This window comes from Ambystoma mexicanum, chromosome 8, assembly GCF_040938575.1.
Source record: "Ambystoma mexicanum isolate Mex_15411 chromosome 8, UKY_AmexF1_1, whole genome shotgun sequence".
NCBI classification, from domain to species: Eukaryota; Metazoa; Chordata; class Amphibia; order Caudata; family Ambystomatidae; genus Ambystoma; species Ambystoma mexicanum.
Genome location: NC_090929.1, coordinates 1521385491 through 1521404306, shown reverse-complemented (window position 1 = coordinate 1521404306; position 18816 = coordinate 1521385491). Strand labels below are relative to the sequence as shown.

At 45.2% G+C, this 18816-nt stretch overlaps 1 protein-coding gene across 1 annotated transcript in view; it reads right to left on the bottom strand.

Annotated features, from left to right (window-relative positions):
* Nucleotides 1-5245: 5245 nt before the first annotated feature.
* LOC138473186 (glutathione S-transferase omega-1-like) overlaps nucleotides 5246-18816 on the bottom strand; it is a 95634-nt gene continuing 82063 nt past the window's right edge. Inside the window, exons 5-6 of the mRNA XM_069611747.1 lie at nucleotides 9512-9618; nucleotides 5246-5743 (exon numbers count right to left, since the gene is read on the bottom strand). Of these exons, the coding sequence (XP_069467848.1) occupies nucleotides 5587-5743; nucleotides 9512-9618 (264 nt within the window). The 3' untranslated portion in view covers nucleotides 5246-5586. The remainder of the gene's footprint in view (nucleotides 5744-9511; nucleotides 9619-18816) is intronic.

The following is an 18816-nucleotide window of genomic DNA, read 5'->3' as shown; positions in this document are numbered from 1 at the left end:
CTCAAAAGAAGCACATTATATAAGTATATTTCCACAAGAAGCAGAATCAACCCAAAGGTTACTAGAGGCCACACGAGGAGAGCTTCATATTTAGCAAAATCAAGAATAAGCGGCAGAAACAAAGCTCAGCAGAGGAAACTCGTGCCAGGAAACCCAAGGTCATATCAGTCAAGATGGACGATTAGTAGCTATAATTAATTGAAGCAAAGAACAGAATATCCTGTGCTGAAAGGTCAAGATAAAAAGCTGAAGGCAGGTGGTGGAAAACCGAAAATCAAATACACGAATTACATGAAGAGGCAAATTCACAGTGTCTGTATCACGTGACCAAGTAAGCAGAAGTAAGACTCACACCAACGCTTGACAACAGGCCAGGTGAAGAAATCAGAACTTTTCCAGACAGGAGATGCCGTCTCGAGGCCAACCACAGTGAAATAATTGACTCATGGCCACTAAAGTGATGATTGATTGTAACAATAATTGGAGTAAGGCCGGGGGAGCTAAGGGGTACCCTACACCTGGCCGACCATTCTGCGTGCTGCTAAGCAAAGTGGAAAATTATGAGTGGGGTTGGTGCCAAACCAATCACAGTGGACCAAGCAATCTAGGTTCCTATAGTTAGTAGAACCAATTGGACGTCGTACTTTTAGTGACGTCTACTGTAGCCATTTTGAAAGTAGGGCTTAGGTGCCCCACCTGACAGCGTTTACCCAATTCCATTACTCCGTTACCATATACAGATATAGTACCTATATTCAAGTTACCTTTCCTGAACCAATAAAATTTCATGACAACTTTTAAGTGTTACACGTCAATGACAAGTTTTCAGTATAAATGTTATGTTTTTTATGAAGTTCGTTGGAGTTGTGAAGTGAGAGAGAAGATCACGCATCCGCTGATATTCATGAGACTCCATGTTTTTTGTACTTGTCATTAAACAGACTCTCAGTGGTCAGTATTGATTTGGTATTGTAGTATTAATCTGCACCCCCATCCATCTCACCGGTGCTGCTATCATGTCTTAAAGTGCTTCTGGGCAAACCCTGACTTTATGGCCGGTTGGGGGTCCTAGAGCACAATGACCTGCAGAGTAAGGCCCTGTATGCAGCATGAATGGCCTGCAGGGTAGTAAGGCCCTGTATTCAGCATGAATGGCCTGCAGGGTAGTAAGGCCTTGTATTCAGCATGAATGGCCTGCAGGGTAGTAAGGCCTTGTATTCAGCATGAATGGCCTGAAGGGTAGTAAGGCCTTGTATTCAGCATGAATGGCCTGCAGGGTAGTAAGGCCTTGTATTCAGCATGAATGGCCTGCATAGTAAGGCCCTGTATTCAGCATGAATGGCCTGCAGAGTAAGGCCCTGTATTCAGCATGAATGGCCTGCAGAGTAAGGCCCTGTATTCAGCATGAATGGCCTGCAGAGTAAGGCCCTGTATTCAGCACGAATGGCCTGCAGAGTAAGGCCCTGTATTCAGCACGAATGGCCTGCAGAGTAAGGCCCTGTATTCAGCACGAATGGCCTGCAGAGTAAGGCCCTGTATTCAGCACGAATGGCCTGCAGAGTAAGGCCCTGTATTCAGCACGAATGACCTGCAGAGTAAGGCCCTGTATTCAGCACGAATGACTTGCAGAGTAAGGCCCTGTATTCAGCACGAATGACCTGCAGAGTAAGGCCCTGTATGTTAGACTATACCCCACTGACCATCCACAACGAGGGATAAACGTGCATGTTACTTTCTGTTTTGAGAGCAGTCTGTCATGGGTGTATAAAGCCATCCGTAAAATGGTGCCCTTAAGAAAAATGTTATCGCCTGGAGCAAAAAGCATGGGTGTTGGCCAACTGGAATACTGACAATCCCTTGTTCAGTGGCTCTGAACTGGATGTCAAACTTCCAGTGATTGCGAGTGGGTGACACTGGCATGTGTGTCTTTGCTGCAATAGTCTATTCTATTAGCAGCACAGGTAGGTTTTTCCCACCACATGCGTTTAGACTCGCCATAGCATGGATGTGCCAAACATACTGCAACCACATGGATGTCAGACCTACTGTACTGATACCCAAGGAGGATAAAAAGGGTATATGGTTTTCGGCATCCTTTGACAACAGTCTGCCTAATCTGAATACATTTTATAAAGAACTGGGGTAAGAAGGAGAATGTCACTGCGCTGTTAGGTCAATTGCTTAGAAAAAACAGCCCATTGCTCCGGGGAAAACCTAGATGTACCCCAAACTTTCTAAAACAAAATGCGCTTCACTTGGTGTTTCCTAATAAAGCACCGAGCAAAGTGCTATGTTCTGTATTCTTTATAGATTAGTCATAGGTAATCCCGGGTTTGTCCATTTCACGAGACAATCTCCCTCATGATCTTCACCAGCGATGTGTTTTTGATCAAGAGGGAGACTATCTCGTGAAATAGACAAACCGGGGATTAACCCACGCACTAATTTTGAACAAGTGGATCGATGCTAAGAAGCCATTTGGTTTATGTAAGATTGTGTTTACAAATGTCTGGTTTTGAGAAAGGCTTAGTGCCGAAACACATGTCAACCAGAGGACATATTTGAATAGCTTTTTTTTTTTTTTTTTTTTTTTTAGGAAACACCAAGTGAAGCCCATTTAATCTGAATATATGCTATGAAATAAAATGGCAGCTACCTTATAAGACAAGCGCCATTTTCGGAGCCATTTTGCATACCCAAAACTCATTGCTCCATGGTTTTGAACTGGAGGGAAACTTCCAGGGATAGTTACTTGGTGGTGGGGTTTTACCTGTGGATTAGCCGATTTGCTTGTCACTATTCATGTACAAGGGTATATGGCATGCTTTTAAACACACTATAACATGGATGGTGTACATTATATATGGCATGGAATACTTAAGTGACAGAGGAACATGGGAAAGTAAAATAACACAAAAGTACCGGATGTAGGCAATAATGAACAATTATGGAAACATTTTGAGGAAAATAGGAAGACGCTACAAGCAGTATCAGAAAGTGGTGGCAACAATGGTAACAGCATGTTACCAGAAGAGAAATTCCGCGCAGATGGGCACACAGCAATTCTAGCACATAAGCCAGGGTAGTCAAACCGTCTGCTATTGGTCCATAACTCGGATGTTTCGTTAACACTCACCATGAGCTGGACTAGGATGGGAGTTGTCATATCAGGAGAATTGTACGTTGGCTACCCGTGTGCAGGGAGTAACTATCATCAAAAAAGCCCAAGATAAAGCCATCATAAGTAGCAAGACAGCAATAGAACCATACCTTTCTAGTTGTAAGGCAGGGGGCCATCTTGATTGATCAATTTAGACACTTGGACAACAGGAGAAGAGTAGTAGGATGAATGTGGTGGAAGCCATCGTACACGTAGCAGACTAATGTGCCAATTTGAAGGTCACCATGTGCACGGTATAAAGGCAAAACGCAATGCATTCAGTATAACCTGAAACAACGTTTTGCAACTTGCCACACTCCAGAGGTTTTGGACTAGGACTCCCATGATCCCTCACCACAGACTATGTTGGCTAGTGTTGATGGGAGTTGTAGTCTCACATCTGGAAGGCCAAAGGTTGAAGACATCCTGGCCTGGAGATGCAAATTGACCCCCAGTACTGTGAAGGTTCCTTCCCATCCACCACATCTGTGCTACTTGATCACCGGATACAGGATTGCAGTAAACCACATCTCCCAATCTGCTTTCCAAAGCATATGGAAGATCGGAACTCCAGTCACACCGAGAATTTTAGGTGGTCAACTTAAAGCTCCAATAAAATGCCTAAGAGTGAGGATTGCTAATCAAATAGCAATAACTCCATATAAAATCTGCAAACTGTGTGACTGCAAATTAAACCATATTACAATTACCGCTTCCTATTCTTTGGGGCAAGAGTCCCTACATCTAAGAAATAATTCTGAGAGGTTTGTCACCAGGAACTTTGAGAGCATCTTGCACTTCATTGGGCCATGTCAATAACCGGGGGGGTATCTCAGCTCCTGTTTTATTGACCAGCAAAAACTTGGACCATCATTCAAAGACCTTTTAAAAATCCCTTAATATAGCAATGTTAATGCACTACCCTGCAAACTTGGAACAAAAGCACACCGTATCTATGGCACCTCTTGCAAACTATGACCTGCTGAACCAGCTTCTCAACCTCGAAATCCAATGAGGCAAATGCACTTAACCCAGCTGTAGTCTTGGAGATGCCAGCTGTAGTCTTGGAGATGCCAGCTGTAGTCTTGGAGATGCCAAACAAGAGGCTCTATTTATAAAACACCACACACCACTTTGGCCTCACAAATCCATATTTTTTCCGAAGCATTGATGTAGTAGAGCACCTTGAAGAGCTCTGCCAGGGATGACCATTTTACGAGTGCTCAAACCACCCACCAATACCCTTTCTGACCTCCATAACAGCTGGTAAAAATGCAAATTACACAGAAAGCAGGACCTTACATCTCCCCCTCTCCCAGTTTCTGCACCACCAGATGCCACCTGGATCAATTTCTTAGAACCTTCCAGCACCCCAACTGTGAGCATCAATTGAGCCTCTATAACAGCATCAATACTTTGCTACCAACACTCCTACAAATATGGGCTTCAAAGCCATCACCAGAAAAAACAAACCACGACAAGCACCACATGAATCCAGTAACCTTGCATCCGGCTTCAGAATGACTGCCTTTTAATACCCTACACGACTTCACAGGCTGCAGCTACCACCAAATTGCCAGGAAAGCAAGACTTCAGCTACACCAGATGGGCTCCATAAAGGGAAAGAAACTAGCCTGTTCAAAGGACCAACTAGCCCCACCACACCAAATCCACACCGGGATCCTTAGCCGCCACAATGGCCTATAGCAACTCACAGTATTATTAGGAGCTGGTGGCAACAGTGAAAGCATGTGGGATAACACTAGCCTTAAAGAAACACTTAATTAGGATTTGCAAAGTATACCCTATAAGTACTGCATGGGGTGAATAAGCCATACCTACACCACCCAGTACACTATGCAACCATTGCTAAAGCTCCAAAGGAAGCATAAAGGCACTATGAATGTTGGATCACATACTAGAGCACAGTGAAGCAACACAGGGATTGTGTGGATGGAGGAGCATAACATGAGAATGAACTTCCACCTGTTTGTTGCACTGCAGGTTAACATTCTGCATTGGTTTATACTTTGTTATTTTTATGTCACCATAGCCAGCAAAAACCATTCTGCTCATTTGTTCAGCCTCTTTCCCAAACAGGTTTTTTTATTGTTCAACATCACACACCCATCCATTTTACATTGTGTTGCACGTTTTCGGGCATCGTTCATCTGTGCAGAACAAGAGAACTATTAGATCACGAAACCGAACCCCAGGCAACATCTTTTGAATGTCTGGTCATAATTACATACAGCTGCACATTTCACAGTAGTCTTAATAGGTAGGTACACTTGCAATCAACTTTGCACCATCACGCAAAGCTTGAATGAAGAACACCCCCTGGCACACACAGAATGACGGCGCAATAGAGATTCGCTAAATTGGAGAGCAAAGCTGATCCCGCATGGTTTGTCTTGAGCTTCCGTTTAAAGACCATAGTCCTCTACATCTGGAGAATTGTCAGAACCGTGTAATTCAAAGAAAGCTTTCATGGTCTTGGGGTCTGTGATGGTCGCTTGGACAGCTGGATCGTCCTTCATCAGTTCTATCCAGCAAGTAATCTTGGGGGTATCCTTGAGACAGCTGAGAACACATGGAAAATAGAAAATACACTCAAATGGATAAAAGTACATTTAACTGGTTAACGAATAAAACATTTTTAAGCCCCTCAACCATCCCTGTCCCCTACTTCCTAGATCTCATCCAAAGTCAATTCTCCTGAATTCAGTTTACTGAAGCGATCCCTGTACTACCAAAAGCCATCATACATGCATCCTCCGGGACATCACCAACTCTAGGCTATCACGCATGTCATCTTGGGCTTGGAGGAGTGCCATACGCTTTATCCACAGATCTCAATATCTTTTGGAAACACACTGGTGGCATACTGCGCCCTGTCAAACAGGATGCAAGGTGTAAGTGGGTTTTCCAGAGGATGGTTATGGGATGGGGGCACCATGGTTTCTGTGGGCATTAACGGACACCCTAGTTGCAGCTTGATGAGGGTCAGATTGGTGGAAATGATGGATCGGGCACGCGTGACTAGGATCTCCTTCAGTGTCGACTTCTACGCAGCATATATATATTTTATCCCAACAAACTAGCATTTGCCGGTCTTCTCCAGCATCCATAGACCAGGGGATAATATGATCACGGCTCGACGGAACATACCCCAATCAATGTAGCATGAAAAAAACTAAGTGATGCTCACATGATGGGCCTGGGTGAATGGTTGTGACAAAACCATATCCCTGGATTTCTGGGTGATTTGGCTTGTAAAAATCACTGAAACGTTTAATTTTTCAGATACATTTAATATGGAAGCCTTAACAGAGATGTGTTGCAGGTAAGAGTTCCTGCATAACCAGTGGTAAGGACACATGGCTTGCTTTCCCCCACATGTGGAAAAACTTGACCGACACTACATCCCGATCCATCACCATTCTTGGTGGATGTGAATCGGAGCAACCACATGCATGTGAAAACTCCCAATGTATAGGTTTTCTCCACATGCCGACATTGTATTTTTACACATCTGCACTACGTGCACCAGGGGGAGAATGAACATTGCAAAGCTCTGCAATGCCCGATTAAATGTTGCAATCAATTCATTTTGGTGGATTGTACCTGGCAAAGGAGTCAAGCCCGTTTATCCACCATATGTATGTTCCTCTTTATGGACCTCCATGCCATAGAGCATGACATGCTTGAAAGCAGCGAATTCCCGGGTCAAGCCAATTTGCATGGAACATTTCTACTTGCACCAGACTTCATACAACCTAATCGAATTTTTTGAACTGTATAGCCACAGTAGCAGCCGGTAGTCTTTCTTCCATTGCAACATGGAGGGTAGATTACGTTAGAATGCGTGCCATAGTCCGATTTAGGTAGCTGCCTATTTATGTAGCAAGAGTTACAGCTCACACAGAGCAATAATCGGGTCAAAGCAGGGAGGCTTTGCATCCTCACTCTGATCCAAACTAATGTTCAAAGTGCAAGACCAGGCATGTGCAGTGTGCGTTGTGCACAGGGGCCCGCTCTCGGGTGCAGGTATCAGTGCCTGCCTCAACTATAGCAGGTCACATTTTATAGAGGGGTTGTGCTACTTCCTTGGACGGTTAGTACTTTTTGACCGAGGCCACAGTGTCAACTCCCAAGCCATTGTGATGCTCTGAAGACAAATACCCCGTCCCAGCGGCCCATCAGGCACTGCAGGCCCCATAATTACTGCTAATCACTTTCTTTGCTCTAGCCTAGCTTTTAAAGCAGCAGCGATTTACACGTCATGGCTCATTTAAGAGACCATTGTTTTGGGCAAGGCGTTTGTGTTGTGAAATGCAAAGGGGCATTTTTATTCGAAAAGCACATACAGAGCACTAGTTAGCTGCCTACATTTACATCCTCCTCAAGAGCACTTTAAAGAGAACTGACAGAGCATTTTTAAACTAACCACATTATTTTCAGATGCTCATATTTAACACCAAAAGTAGTTTCTTTTTGGTAGTATCCAATATTTTCATCCCACCATATATAAAGCCCGTATGTGTCAAATATTGAAACACAAACAGGCAAGTAACCTTTTCTAACAATCGCCTTAGCCTTGAAAGCACATTTTCAAAACTCAGAGGCCATGCTTTGCCTTCTGCTGAATTGCATTCTGGTATTTGAAGTCTCTCATTCAGAGGAAGAGCATGCCGCCACAATTTAACAATTTTTGCCCAACACGTTTCTATAAGGATTTATATATTTGTGTGAATTCCTTATGGTTTGTTTACTTTAAGTCCTATTTATAAAAACAGTACTGTTCAAAGCCAAACCTGTGGGTAAGGGCACGATGAGCAGGCAAGCAATTCATGTATATATGCCCAGAGGTTGCAATGCTTTTTTCCTCATTGTGGCCATGTGTTGTTTTTTGGGGCATAAGTAGACGATCCATGTGGTTGGCGCACTTATTTTAGAGGGTGCCCGCTACCCCGCTTGGGTATTTTGAGTCTGGCAAACTTGTTCAAGTATTCAGCTACAAGGATTTCATCCAGGTTGTCCATGTCCAGACACTTACCCACAATACCACATAAAAGTGTCATCAAAACACGTGTCTCTTACTGGGATCTTGTTTTCCTGGGAATATTTCACTATAGACTGTTGGGATTGAAAGGTGGGCACCTTTTACACTTTGCCAGCACAGTTAGTTGAAAATGTCCCCCCTGAGGTCATTTTCTGGTGTCGATTAAGGTTTTTAAAATGCCAATGCTCATGTCGGGTGCACTTTCTTCTAAGGGCAAAGGGCAATTGAATAAAACTTGTGTATTTCGCTTTAAGAAATGTACACTTGCTTTGTGTAATATGTGCCAGCTTTTGATTTTTGCTATGGAGCCAGAAGTTGCTACACCTCGTGATATTAGGGAGCCGTACCTACCTCATAGTCAAAATACCACATTTTACAGCAGCAATGGGAAAAAGCCATACGATTTACAGGAAGATAGAAACATAACATCTCAGGAGCAGTCACCTAACCTACTCAGTTGCCGTTGCAACATTCTGTATGGGATTGCCTGCTCCCCTTTCAATTCCTACACCCCGGCAACCCCCCCACCCCCAATGAAGGCTCCGGGTGTACATCAATTAGGCTGGCTTCCTTTTGCTGCTATAAAAAAAATTAAGCCTCACTTCCGATATTGCCCCATAGGTAAATGTTAACAGTAACAAATCACATGCTGGCCATCACATTTTAATGGTCTCCTGCCCTTCGAATGGCAACATGTTAATAGAACTGCGCATGATATTTTGTATATTAAAAATTCATTCTGTGAAATAATTTTCTGCAATATCACGGGTCACCATTTATGTAAATAAGGGGGCCCGCATATCTTATGGCCCCCAGGGCCCCGAAAATCCTAGGGCCGGCCCTAAGCACAAGTGTCGATAAAGCAAAGACAGACTCGTACAATGAACACAGTAGAAAGGCTTCTTCTATGTCACAGCAAAAAGATACACGTGGCAGTCTTTCTTCTATGTTGGGATGCAAAAATATAAAGATGAAAACAAAGTAACCTTAGTGGCAAGCATTCTGCAGGATGGACCAAGCACAGGGGAATGAGTGCCAGGACTGCCATCGATGGAGACACCCATCTGGGATGCACTTCATCAGCGGCGTCTCGGTCTCACCAAAGCCCCATGCCCACCTTCTGCGGGTGCAATATTTCAAAGCAGCATATACGCATGCGCGCAGCCACGTGCAGGTGCAGAGTTCTTCTCGCCTTGCGTTTGCCATGTGCAGAAGCAAGTAATGAAAACTCTGAATTGGACACATTGAAGGACTGTCAATCAATAAACTAAACAGTGAAATCTTACTCCTGGACACCGAAGGGTTCGGCCCGTTCAAACCAAGGCCACATCATGTAGTCAATCATGGACACGGACTCGCCCCCAAAATAAGGAGTCTTCTTGCTGACGAGGACCTAAAATAAATAAATGCAGGTGCTGCTTAAGTGGCATAATCACAGGACAACGACACTTGCTATACAGAATAAGACAAGCATTGGCTGCTGCATAGAAAATAAAAATAATATATCTTAATACAATCCTTGAGCGAGGAAATACTTTCCCCAACAGATTTAACCCTTTACCCCATTCCCACATACATTTTCGTTATGTTTTTCATTATAAAGGTTTCGTTATATGTGCATGTCTACATATGGGTTTCGTTATAAAGACGGTCTACCGGAAGTACTGAGCTCAGAGCACATTTTAGCATCATAAACAGAGCCAGGGACTTAATGGAGGATTTCTCCCTGGTAAACCAATGTGAAGGCAGAAATGAGGCTCAATTTATAGCAGTTGGCATTGCCTCCCCAACCATTCAGGTCTGCAAGCCGTGCATGTCGAGATGTTGGATTAGGAACCCTCACTGTGGATTTGCTGGGCATGGGTATACTTGGGCTGATGGGAGCTGTAGTCCAAAACATGCCAACCCTTGGAACAAACAAGTGCAGTCAGTCTATGACCCCCAAAAAAATACAAAATGTACATGAACGCTAATTTACAGACCTGCATGCAGTCTGCTGCAAGTGTCAATGCAGATTAAGGTGAGAGAGCTCTCAACCTGTCACTTAACTGATCCTTAAAGGCTGATATTAGAAGTTTACCCATAGCTTACAAAAGTGTCGAGAGGTAGTGCGATTAGAATCCCCACGCCGCCAGTTAGGCAGTGCCCATGGTCCCCTTCACCAGTTTGCTCTACTGATCTGCTTGTGTGCAGTCATTCGAGGGCCCTGGTGAAAGGGAGGATGTTGACGGGCACATTTGAGGAGGGGGAACAGTGTATTAGGCGTTTGTTATGAGCCCACCCATAATCGTGCTAATCCCACCCATTCATGCCTTTCCCTGCCCAAAGGTCCTCTGCATGGGAACTCTGATCACTGCCATATTGGCTCCTCCATGACAACACTGTGCGTTGGTGCGCGCAGAGGGGCAGGACTGGGTCTGCAGCAGCCAGGAGGGGGAGGAGGGGTGTTCGTCTGGGGAAGGAGGAGGCTACAGCAGTTTGTTGTATGCCGATGGCCCCCCCCCAGAAGCACAGCACCCCTCTTCCTTGGAAGAAGACAACATCAGTGAGACCTACTCTGCATCTTGGTGCCCCTGTGGCTTTTTCTTGTTTTCTCTACAAGTGATGGATGACAGCACCCACAGCACAGTCTCGGCAGCATGGCGATCCCTTTAGGACAGAAAATACGATAAACAATAGTTAACTACATCCGCCCAGATCGGTATCAGGTACTAAAATCGCGGCAAAAATACTGTGGTTTGACCCAGTAAAGGTGTACCCCATTATACCATTTAAGGGGAGCGGGGGTTGAGTGGGTGTCCCCCATTCGCCTTAAATGGTATAATGGGTCCAGGGGTTGCGGGGTGTCCCCCGCATCCTTTACATGATTGTGGCGGAAAAACCACTGCATTTTTGACGTGATGTTTTGTATCCACGGCCATTTTTGCCGCGATTTTAAGACATGGAACCCCCAGATCGTGTTCTACCAAGTAGCCAATTTTACGACCTGAGCCTTTGCCAAGCCAGAAGCAGCGGGAATCCTTCGCAACAAGCAGGTTATCTCAACAGAGCTTTACCTTCCAGCCCACTGGCCTCCACTGAGAGTTCTGTATTATATAGGGTGTTGTGGTTATTTGCATAAGAAATACAGGTTGGAATAAGCAAATAATGGCAATACTTAAAACACAATATTAATAGAGGAGATGAGGCTGGACTGAAGCCCAAGTTACAACATATCGTTTTAAGAAGGCACTCTTTTCAAACTAGTTTAAAATTCCCTCTCATGGGGGTGAACAGAAAAGTAAAATAAATAAATCGCAGAGGCAGTGCAGTGTCTCCACACTAAGTGACAGTGTAAGAAGCAGAAACAGGACCAATGTGAGCAGCCAAATACATTTTTTTCAATTCCTGGCTGCGCTGCCAGGCGTTCCACCCACTCGGAGGGAAAGACACAATCATGGGGATTTTATTTTCATCGTGAAATAAAACGCCACCCATTCTCCAACGGTAACTTGCCCCTTGGATCAAACTCAAACAAGAGGTAATACATTCATGTAGGCTGTATTTAAAAATATAAAAAGAAAAATCTTCGCTTTATGATTGGATTGCCGGTGGAGGTTGTGCCGGGATGCTGAGGTGGGCAGTGTAATGTTCAAATTGGAACAGCAAGCTCACCTCAACAGCGAAACAAGGAGTGGGGACACCTCGTGTCAAACTCATACTGTGGACTTCAAAGAGTCCGCACTGATTTTAATCTTGCATGCTACAGTTTTCTCAACTTTTGTCTTATTGGGATGTATGTACAGCTCCCATACATGGCCAAATGTTAATGCTAAAAAAAAAAAACTATTAGCGCTGAGAAAGTGAAGGTACACTGCGGCAGTTGGGAGCAACAAATATATTCCTAAAGTAGTTAGAGGATTAGGTAGGCTCAGGTATAGGGCATGGGCGATATTGTGTAGCAGTAGTTAAATATAATGTAGACATAGGGCTGGCATGCAAAAAATAGTGAAGTATCGCCATATTGTAAGTGAGGCCTAGCATTTTGGATTCCCTGTTGGAGGTGTAGCAGGATGGCATTATGAAATGTTTGAATTATTTTCCCTTTCCCGAGCCCCAGGAGTGAAGTTTAGAATAGTGGCATTGTTTAATTGTATCAAGCTGTAGGTCTGTGGATCCAGAATGGAATGTGAATGGCAGAGGGCAGGGCTGCGCCCTTCCCAAAGGACAAATATATGGGAGCCAGGTTAGAGGTCAACATGCTTGGTTTAGATTTGGGGCACTAGCATCCCCCCCCAGGACAAGGGCCAGTCTATTTGAACTGCCAGGCAGCTGGAAAATAGAGTACATGAATCTATCAGAAATGGGCCACATAATGTGGTCTTTCAGAGAGCAAGGAGGTATACCACGGGTGGGCAATGGGTAAGGGGGGAATGAGGAGCAGAACATCCTGTGATTTGTGATATGAAGAGCAAGAGGTGATGCCAACAAATCTAGTCCAGAGCTGGGGAAGCATTGCTGGGGAACCTGCCTGTCTGGTATCAAGAGGATCACACTATATTTCAAAGGGCCACTTTGATCTCAGTTGTCCACTGAGCTTATGCCAACAACCAGGTGCACACCATTGGACTAGACCGATGTAGCGGGTAACACGTGCGGAAAACTCACCAATCCAGTAACTGGGAACCAAAGTGACAAAATAGGTGGACCATGAGATGGAGGGTAGGGGTAGATTAGGATGTGGCTAATCGGTCAAGGGACTATATGGGACTAGTAGTATGTATATAGGTGGTAGACAATGAGGGTGGGGATAACCCTGTATTTTTCATGTCACAAGTGACTATTTCTTTCCTTAAAAACATTGTACTTGTTTGAACTAACAGAGCTCAGTGTCAGTTTGATTCTATGGGACCTTCCGATGCCTTATTCGTTTTTGTATCCAAACGAAATCTTGTTTTCCTTACAAAGAGGTGCACCAAGCCTTTTCACCTACAGGAGTTTTATTGTCTGGAGTTCTTGCCTTACAGTCTGCATGGTATTAAAAACAAAAACAATTAAGGCGAGGATGAAGTGTCTAAAGGGAAGAACACCATCATAGCATAAACAGAAATGAGGAGCATGCAGACTGGATACAGAAAGCTTGCACACAAACCCTTCGGTCGCACAAGCATCATCCTAAGGACTGGATATTTATTTTGTATTTTATTTGTATTTTATTTATAAAGCGCAGAAACCAGGCCCAGGGGCAACCGGGCGCATACGCTTAAGCATGTTACAATAAACAGTACATTACAAAATATACAGCATGTATACATATACCGAGGGGTACCATTAGCAGAGTATAATACAGTACATAGCAGAGAGAGCAGTATATACATGTCCTGAATCACACAGAGGGGCTGGACTGAGTAAGGGTCTCATAGATCTTGGGAGAACAGCCTCTCTGAGTGTTAGGCGGAAACCTGTGCAATTCCCTCTGGGACCACTGAAAAAGATTTAGGACTACAGGTGTTTGGCAGTAAACCCACTTGGTAGCAGTCTGTACCACACAGATTCACTTGGTAGCTCAAGAAGAGTTAGGCAGTATGTGGAGTACACAATATAGGGCAATCTACACAGTAGAACAAGCAAACACGGAACAAGGCTTCGGTGTAAAGATATAAGGGTATTTATTTAGAACACCACATCTATAGAAACTCTTACGGCAAACAACTTCAATCACAAATTACTATATGAAGAAATAGATCAATCCCCCTAACAATATGTTGACAAGTCTAGGTTCACCAGCATCACTTATTTGCAGACAGAGGTGTATGCGTTACCCTAGATGGCACTCTAGTATTCGTTAGGACGGGAGAGAAAAATAAGGCAGGTTATGAAATCAACTCGGTACCAAGATTTTACGGACAAATGCAAGGCAAGTAAGGCAGGATCTACTGCAGATCACAAAGTTCAGAGGCCAGGCCCACTCAGAGAGAGGCAAGGCGAAATGTCCCAAAAGTGTCTCAGTGGAAATGCGCTTTGAGTCTTTATTGCAAGTTGTTAAGGAAAGGTTGGACCAGTTCAGAACAGAAAAGTCAAAGAATGCTTGGAGGCGACCCAATGGAAAGGTGAGGATTCAGACACCTCACTCGATCCGGCAGAAAGGGAAGCCAGGCAGGTACGGTACCTTGTTTGTGGAGAGACAGCTCCGGCAGGGGCAGTTGTTCCTGGTGGTGGGTGCACGTCGGGTCTTTGCCAAGAGTAGAGAGGATCTCGTCGTCGAAGAAAAGTGAAGTCCGGTGCACCACCAGGGAAGAGACCAGCCGCGGAGTGCTCCGTCACAAGGCACCACCTTTTGGTCGCGGTACAGGGGTAGTGGCTATCCGGTTGCCGCCGTGCTCTGCACGGGCAATTCGACCACTGCGTCCTGGGCAAAGAAAAAGCAAAGGTGACTGGTTGTTCCCACCAGTCAGGGGACGAGACTCTCCGGCAGGGAGATCTCTGTCGTCGGGAAGTGGTGAGTCGGTTCAGCAGGGCTCCACCGGAGGTGTCGTCGTTGCAGGTCAGCTCAGCTTTACCCTCGTCGGATTCTTAGGTCCTGTGGCGACTTCTGAAGATCCAGTCCCAAAAGCCCTGCTTTTATGCAGAAAACCCCCGTTCATTCAGCCTAGCTGTCACTCAAAACGCTAAGTGGTGAGCGGGGAGGCTCCCCACCTGGGCCAATCACACCAGAGTGCGACCAGAGTTGGCAAGGCAACTCGGTCCAGGGTGCCTAAACCCCCCTCCCGCACCCCTTTGGTAACCCAGACAGAATGGCACCACGTTGGAGGGTCTCTGTACACAAGCCCGCCAAAAGTGGAACAAAGGGCTCAACCTTTGGTTTAGGAGTCAGAGACGAACATAGACGCCATTTTAAAAACCGAGTTCTGGCAGAAAATACCATCCGAAAGACTTATTTAAGATAAGTAAACCAGTGGTACGTTAGAGATTAACGGGAAAAAGGTATCAATCTCTAACAATGGGAAGAATCCCATAGGGTTATACTCGGGGTCGAATATAACAAGTAGTTTCCACTGCCACCAGGCAAAACTCGACGAGCGGGGACGGGACAGTGCCCCCTCGAATAACAGACCCAGGAGTAATCGAATTACCCCCACTAGTACGTCCACAATAGGATGGTTTGTACTAGTTCTGTTAGTAAATTTAGGTCTAGTAAAGCCAATGGTGACTTTACATGCCCGGGAGACAGTAGTCAGTCCCCGGGTATGGAGTCTATGATGGAGGTCCGCTAGGATGCCCCAGTGTTACGGCACGTAGGGTGCGGTGCAACACACATGGAAAAACATATGAGACCCTATGGAGTAAAAGACCCCATAGCCCATAGAAGACATTGACATTTAAAGGAATTATGTCCAAGAGTGGGGAAAAAAAAAAAAAAAAAAAAAAAAAAAAAAAAAGAGTCTCACTCTTGGCAGGATGGAAATTCAGCCTAAACAGAGAATTCTCCCTAACACTGAAATTCACAGCACAATGGGGATGTGCTGCTAGGCTTCTGGTCCATTTTCCGCAGATTGCGTGCCCGTGCAAATCGTGGAGAGAAAACATTCCTGTTTTAAACAAGAGTGACATGGAAGTTTGCAATGGCTTTTTCCAAATACTCTAGGTGAATCTGGACCTTCCCCCCCCTCTTGCGTCATCTACACTACCTTGGTCCCTGGTGGACCAGTAGCATTAGGTCATGTGGCCTTTGCTACTGGCCCAAATCTGACATGCATTTTACACCACTGGCCTCCAGCCCTGTGTGGTTTTCATCCCTTTCCTTTTCCGTTTGGGCTATTAGGTGTCGCTTGCGACTCCTACAAAGCTCAAACTACTGCATTCACGTATAGATTAAAGTACACACAGGGTGGAATGGCAAATGAGAGGGACACGGCCAAAGTTTGAGGAGGAATACACTGTTTAGTTATGAACCCACCCATTCCTTGCCCAAGCCATGCTAATCCCTATGGGTACTCCCACCCCTTCCTGCCTTTCCCCACCCCACCCAAAAGTGCTCTGCATGAGAGCTCCAACCTCTTGCTCTTCTGTGCAGGCAGCCATGTTAGATGACGTTCACACATGTGCACGGTGTAGAACGTCCTCTGCCGGCATACCAATAGAAGGTCTCGCAGAGGGCCACGTGATGCTCTCCAGATTTGGTGATTGTGTTCCCCACAGACCTGCGTTGGGAAAATAATCTCTCCTTGGCAGCTGGAGACTCGCGCCTCGTCGTCAGAGAAGTTACGGAAGGGGTTGACTCTGAGATTAGGGGGCAGACTCCCTGGCATTGCAGCCATCTTCCCTGAGTGGATGGCCAGCCCCTGCAGGGGGCGCTACAGGGGCAGCAGCATGGCGGGAAGCCCCTCGCCCCCTACCCTGGGGATCGATCACAGTACCTCTCCCTAGGGTGGTGGAAGGGGTGAGCCCCTGGGCCAGCCAGAAATGGCCCAGGGGAACGCTTAAAGGTCAAGGGCTGCAGAGACTGCCTCCTTGCAGCCCTAGAAAGCTCACCATCTCCTGTTTGAGAGTTTGTATCAAATATTTTTGGCTGCGGGTGCATGAAATACACTCGAGAGATCAGGAAGGATGAGAAAGCTACATAGCCCCCCACCCCACCCCCACTACTAGTTTTTGACGACAAGAATATCGTTTTTAATTAGAGAACAGACATAAATACTATCAAAGACTAAAACGATTGAAAATCTCTCTACAGCAAAGGGAGCTCCTCGGCAGCCTGAAATCTGGCCACGCCCCCCCTTCCTTTAAGAAACTCAGCACCAGCTAATAGCAGTCAGGAACAAACGGTGGACTGGTGGCTAAGGATGTGTGCTAACCATCTTTACGTACATTTTATGCTGAAGGACTACAAGTGGAGTTATATAGGTGTCCACATATTTGGTGTTAGCAGGGTATTAAGGAACGGGCTAGGAGGCGTTATCGGGTCATTTTGTCCAGTTGGAGAATATTACTTGGTATTAATTAAGTTAAGGAGATTGGCCAGCTTCATTTTTCCTGCCACCAGTAATCCGACAGGCCCATTTTGCATTGAGCAGCAATTTGCCTGTCCCTTAGGGATCTCTCTTGCCCATACTGAAAATACATGTGCACCCCTGCCTCACCAAACAATATACTAGTTGCCCCTGCAATTGCCTTATGCTTGCTGTCTAGCCAGCCGACCAGCACTCGCCAAAGTTACTAGAGTTGCATGGTTTGGGGGCGTTGGAGGTCCGAGTGACCCGACGCACGTGTTAGTGCACAATGCCTGGCATAACGGAGTTTAGAACGAAACATTTGGCAAGGTGTGTCTTAAGGAGTAGATGGTGCAGTTGGGTTTATGAATGTGTCAGGTGTGCAGTATTTGGCATTTTGGGACGCATATTTTCTTTTCAGGATGTTTTAAACACACTTTTAATGATGTTAATTAGCATAGCATTGATCAATAAGGATTTACAGGTTATCACATTGCCACAATTGGGTGACTATGAACTTTAGGAAGGATGATAGGCTTTGAAATTGAAAGGTACATATTTGTGGCAAATAACGTTTTGGGAGGGCTGACGGCAAATGAGTCAGTGGCACTGTTGGTTAAAATACACGCTTCACTGTTTAAGCCTCATTGCATTCACAAGAACGATTTCTCACCCAGAAATATCTGCAAACAGGGGAGTGCTTGTAGGAGATGAAGGCTAACTCGGGGGGAAAACACCGGCATTGGGGCACATTTAATGATTTCAGGGACACAAGGGGGTGCCCTCGTGTTGCAGCAGGGTCATCAAGGGTGTGCGGAAATGGGGAAATACCATTTCTAAAGTACAGGGGTAGATCAACAGGTTTATAGGTTTGCATCAATGGCATTAACAACTTTGACAACTATAATTACAGGACACCAATGAAAGAATAACAGGAAGTGGGATAAGGAGGAGGTCTCCTATCGAAGGAGAGCAGAATGAAGAAGCATCACTGGGTTAGGTGAACGTGATGGAGGTGGGGAGTTTGAATTATTATACCAGGAGGAGTTGAGTTTCTTCACTGGAACGGGATTATGGAGGTATCCTGATTGTATGTTTGATGTCAATGGTGTTAAGGTGTGGGCAGGTATAATTGACACCAGGGTAAGTGAAAGATTGCAGAGGAATTGGCATTTGGGGGGCAGGGTGGGGAGGTAAAGGAAAGGAGTGCTTTTAAATGAGGGAGATAGGGAACTCCCTAGTTTCTGGCCCAGGGGAGAGCTCAGGGCAACACCAATGCCTTTGTCAGGACAACTGGGCAGCAAAAGTTAGAATGCCTATTTTTCGAGGAAGAAACAGCACAAATTGGTGAGATTGCCCACAGTTCCTGCAGTGGTGCATGTCAATTTTTCCTGGTAGGGTAGCTCAGCGAGGTATATTGTTACAACTACAATCCAGGAAGGATTTCAAGGTCACAGGTTTGAATGCGGACATGGCTGACCCAGCCTTCCATTTTCCAAGATAGATAATTAATAACAAGTTTGGTTGTATAATAGTACAGAGAAATTGTCTATATTGCTTTGGCAAAGAGTGGTATATAAATATTATAATCAAAAAGGAAGTTGTCTGCAGGGAAAGGGCAG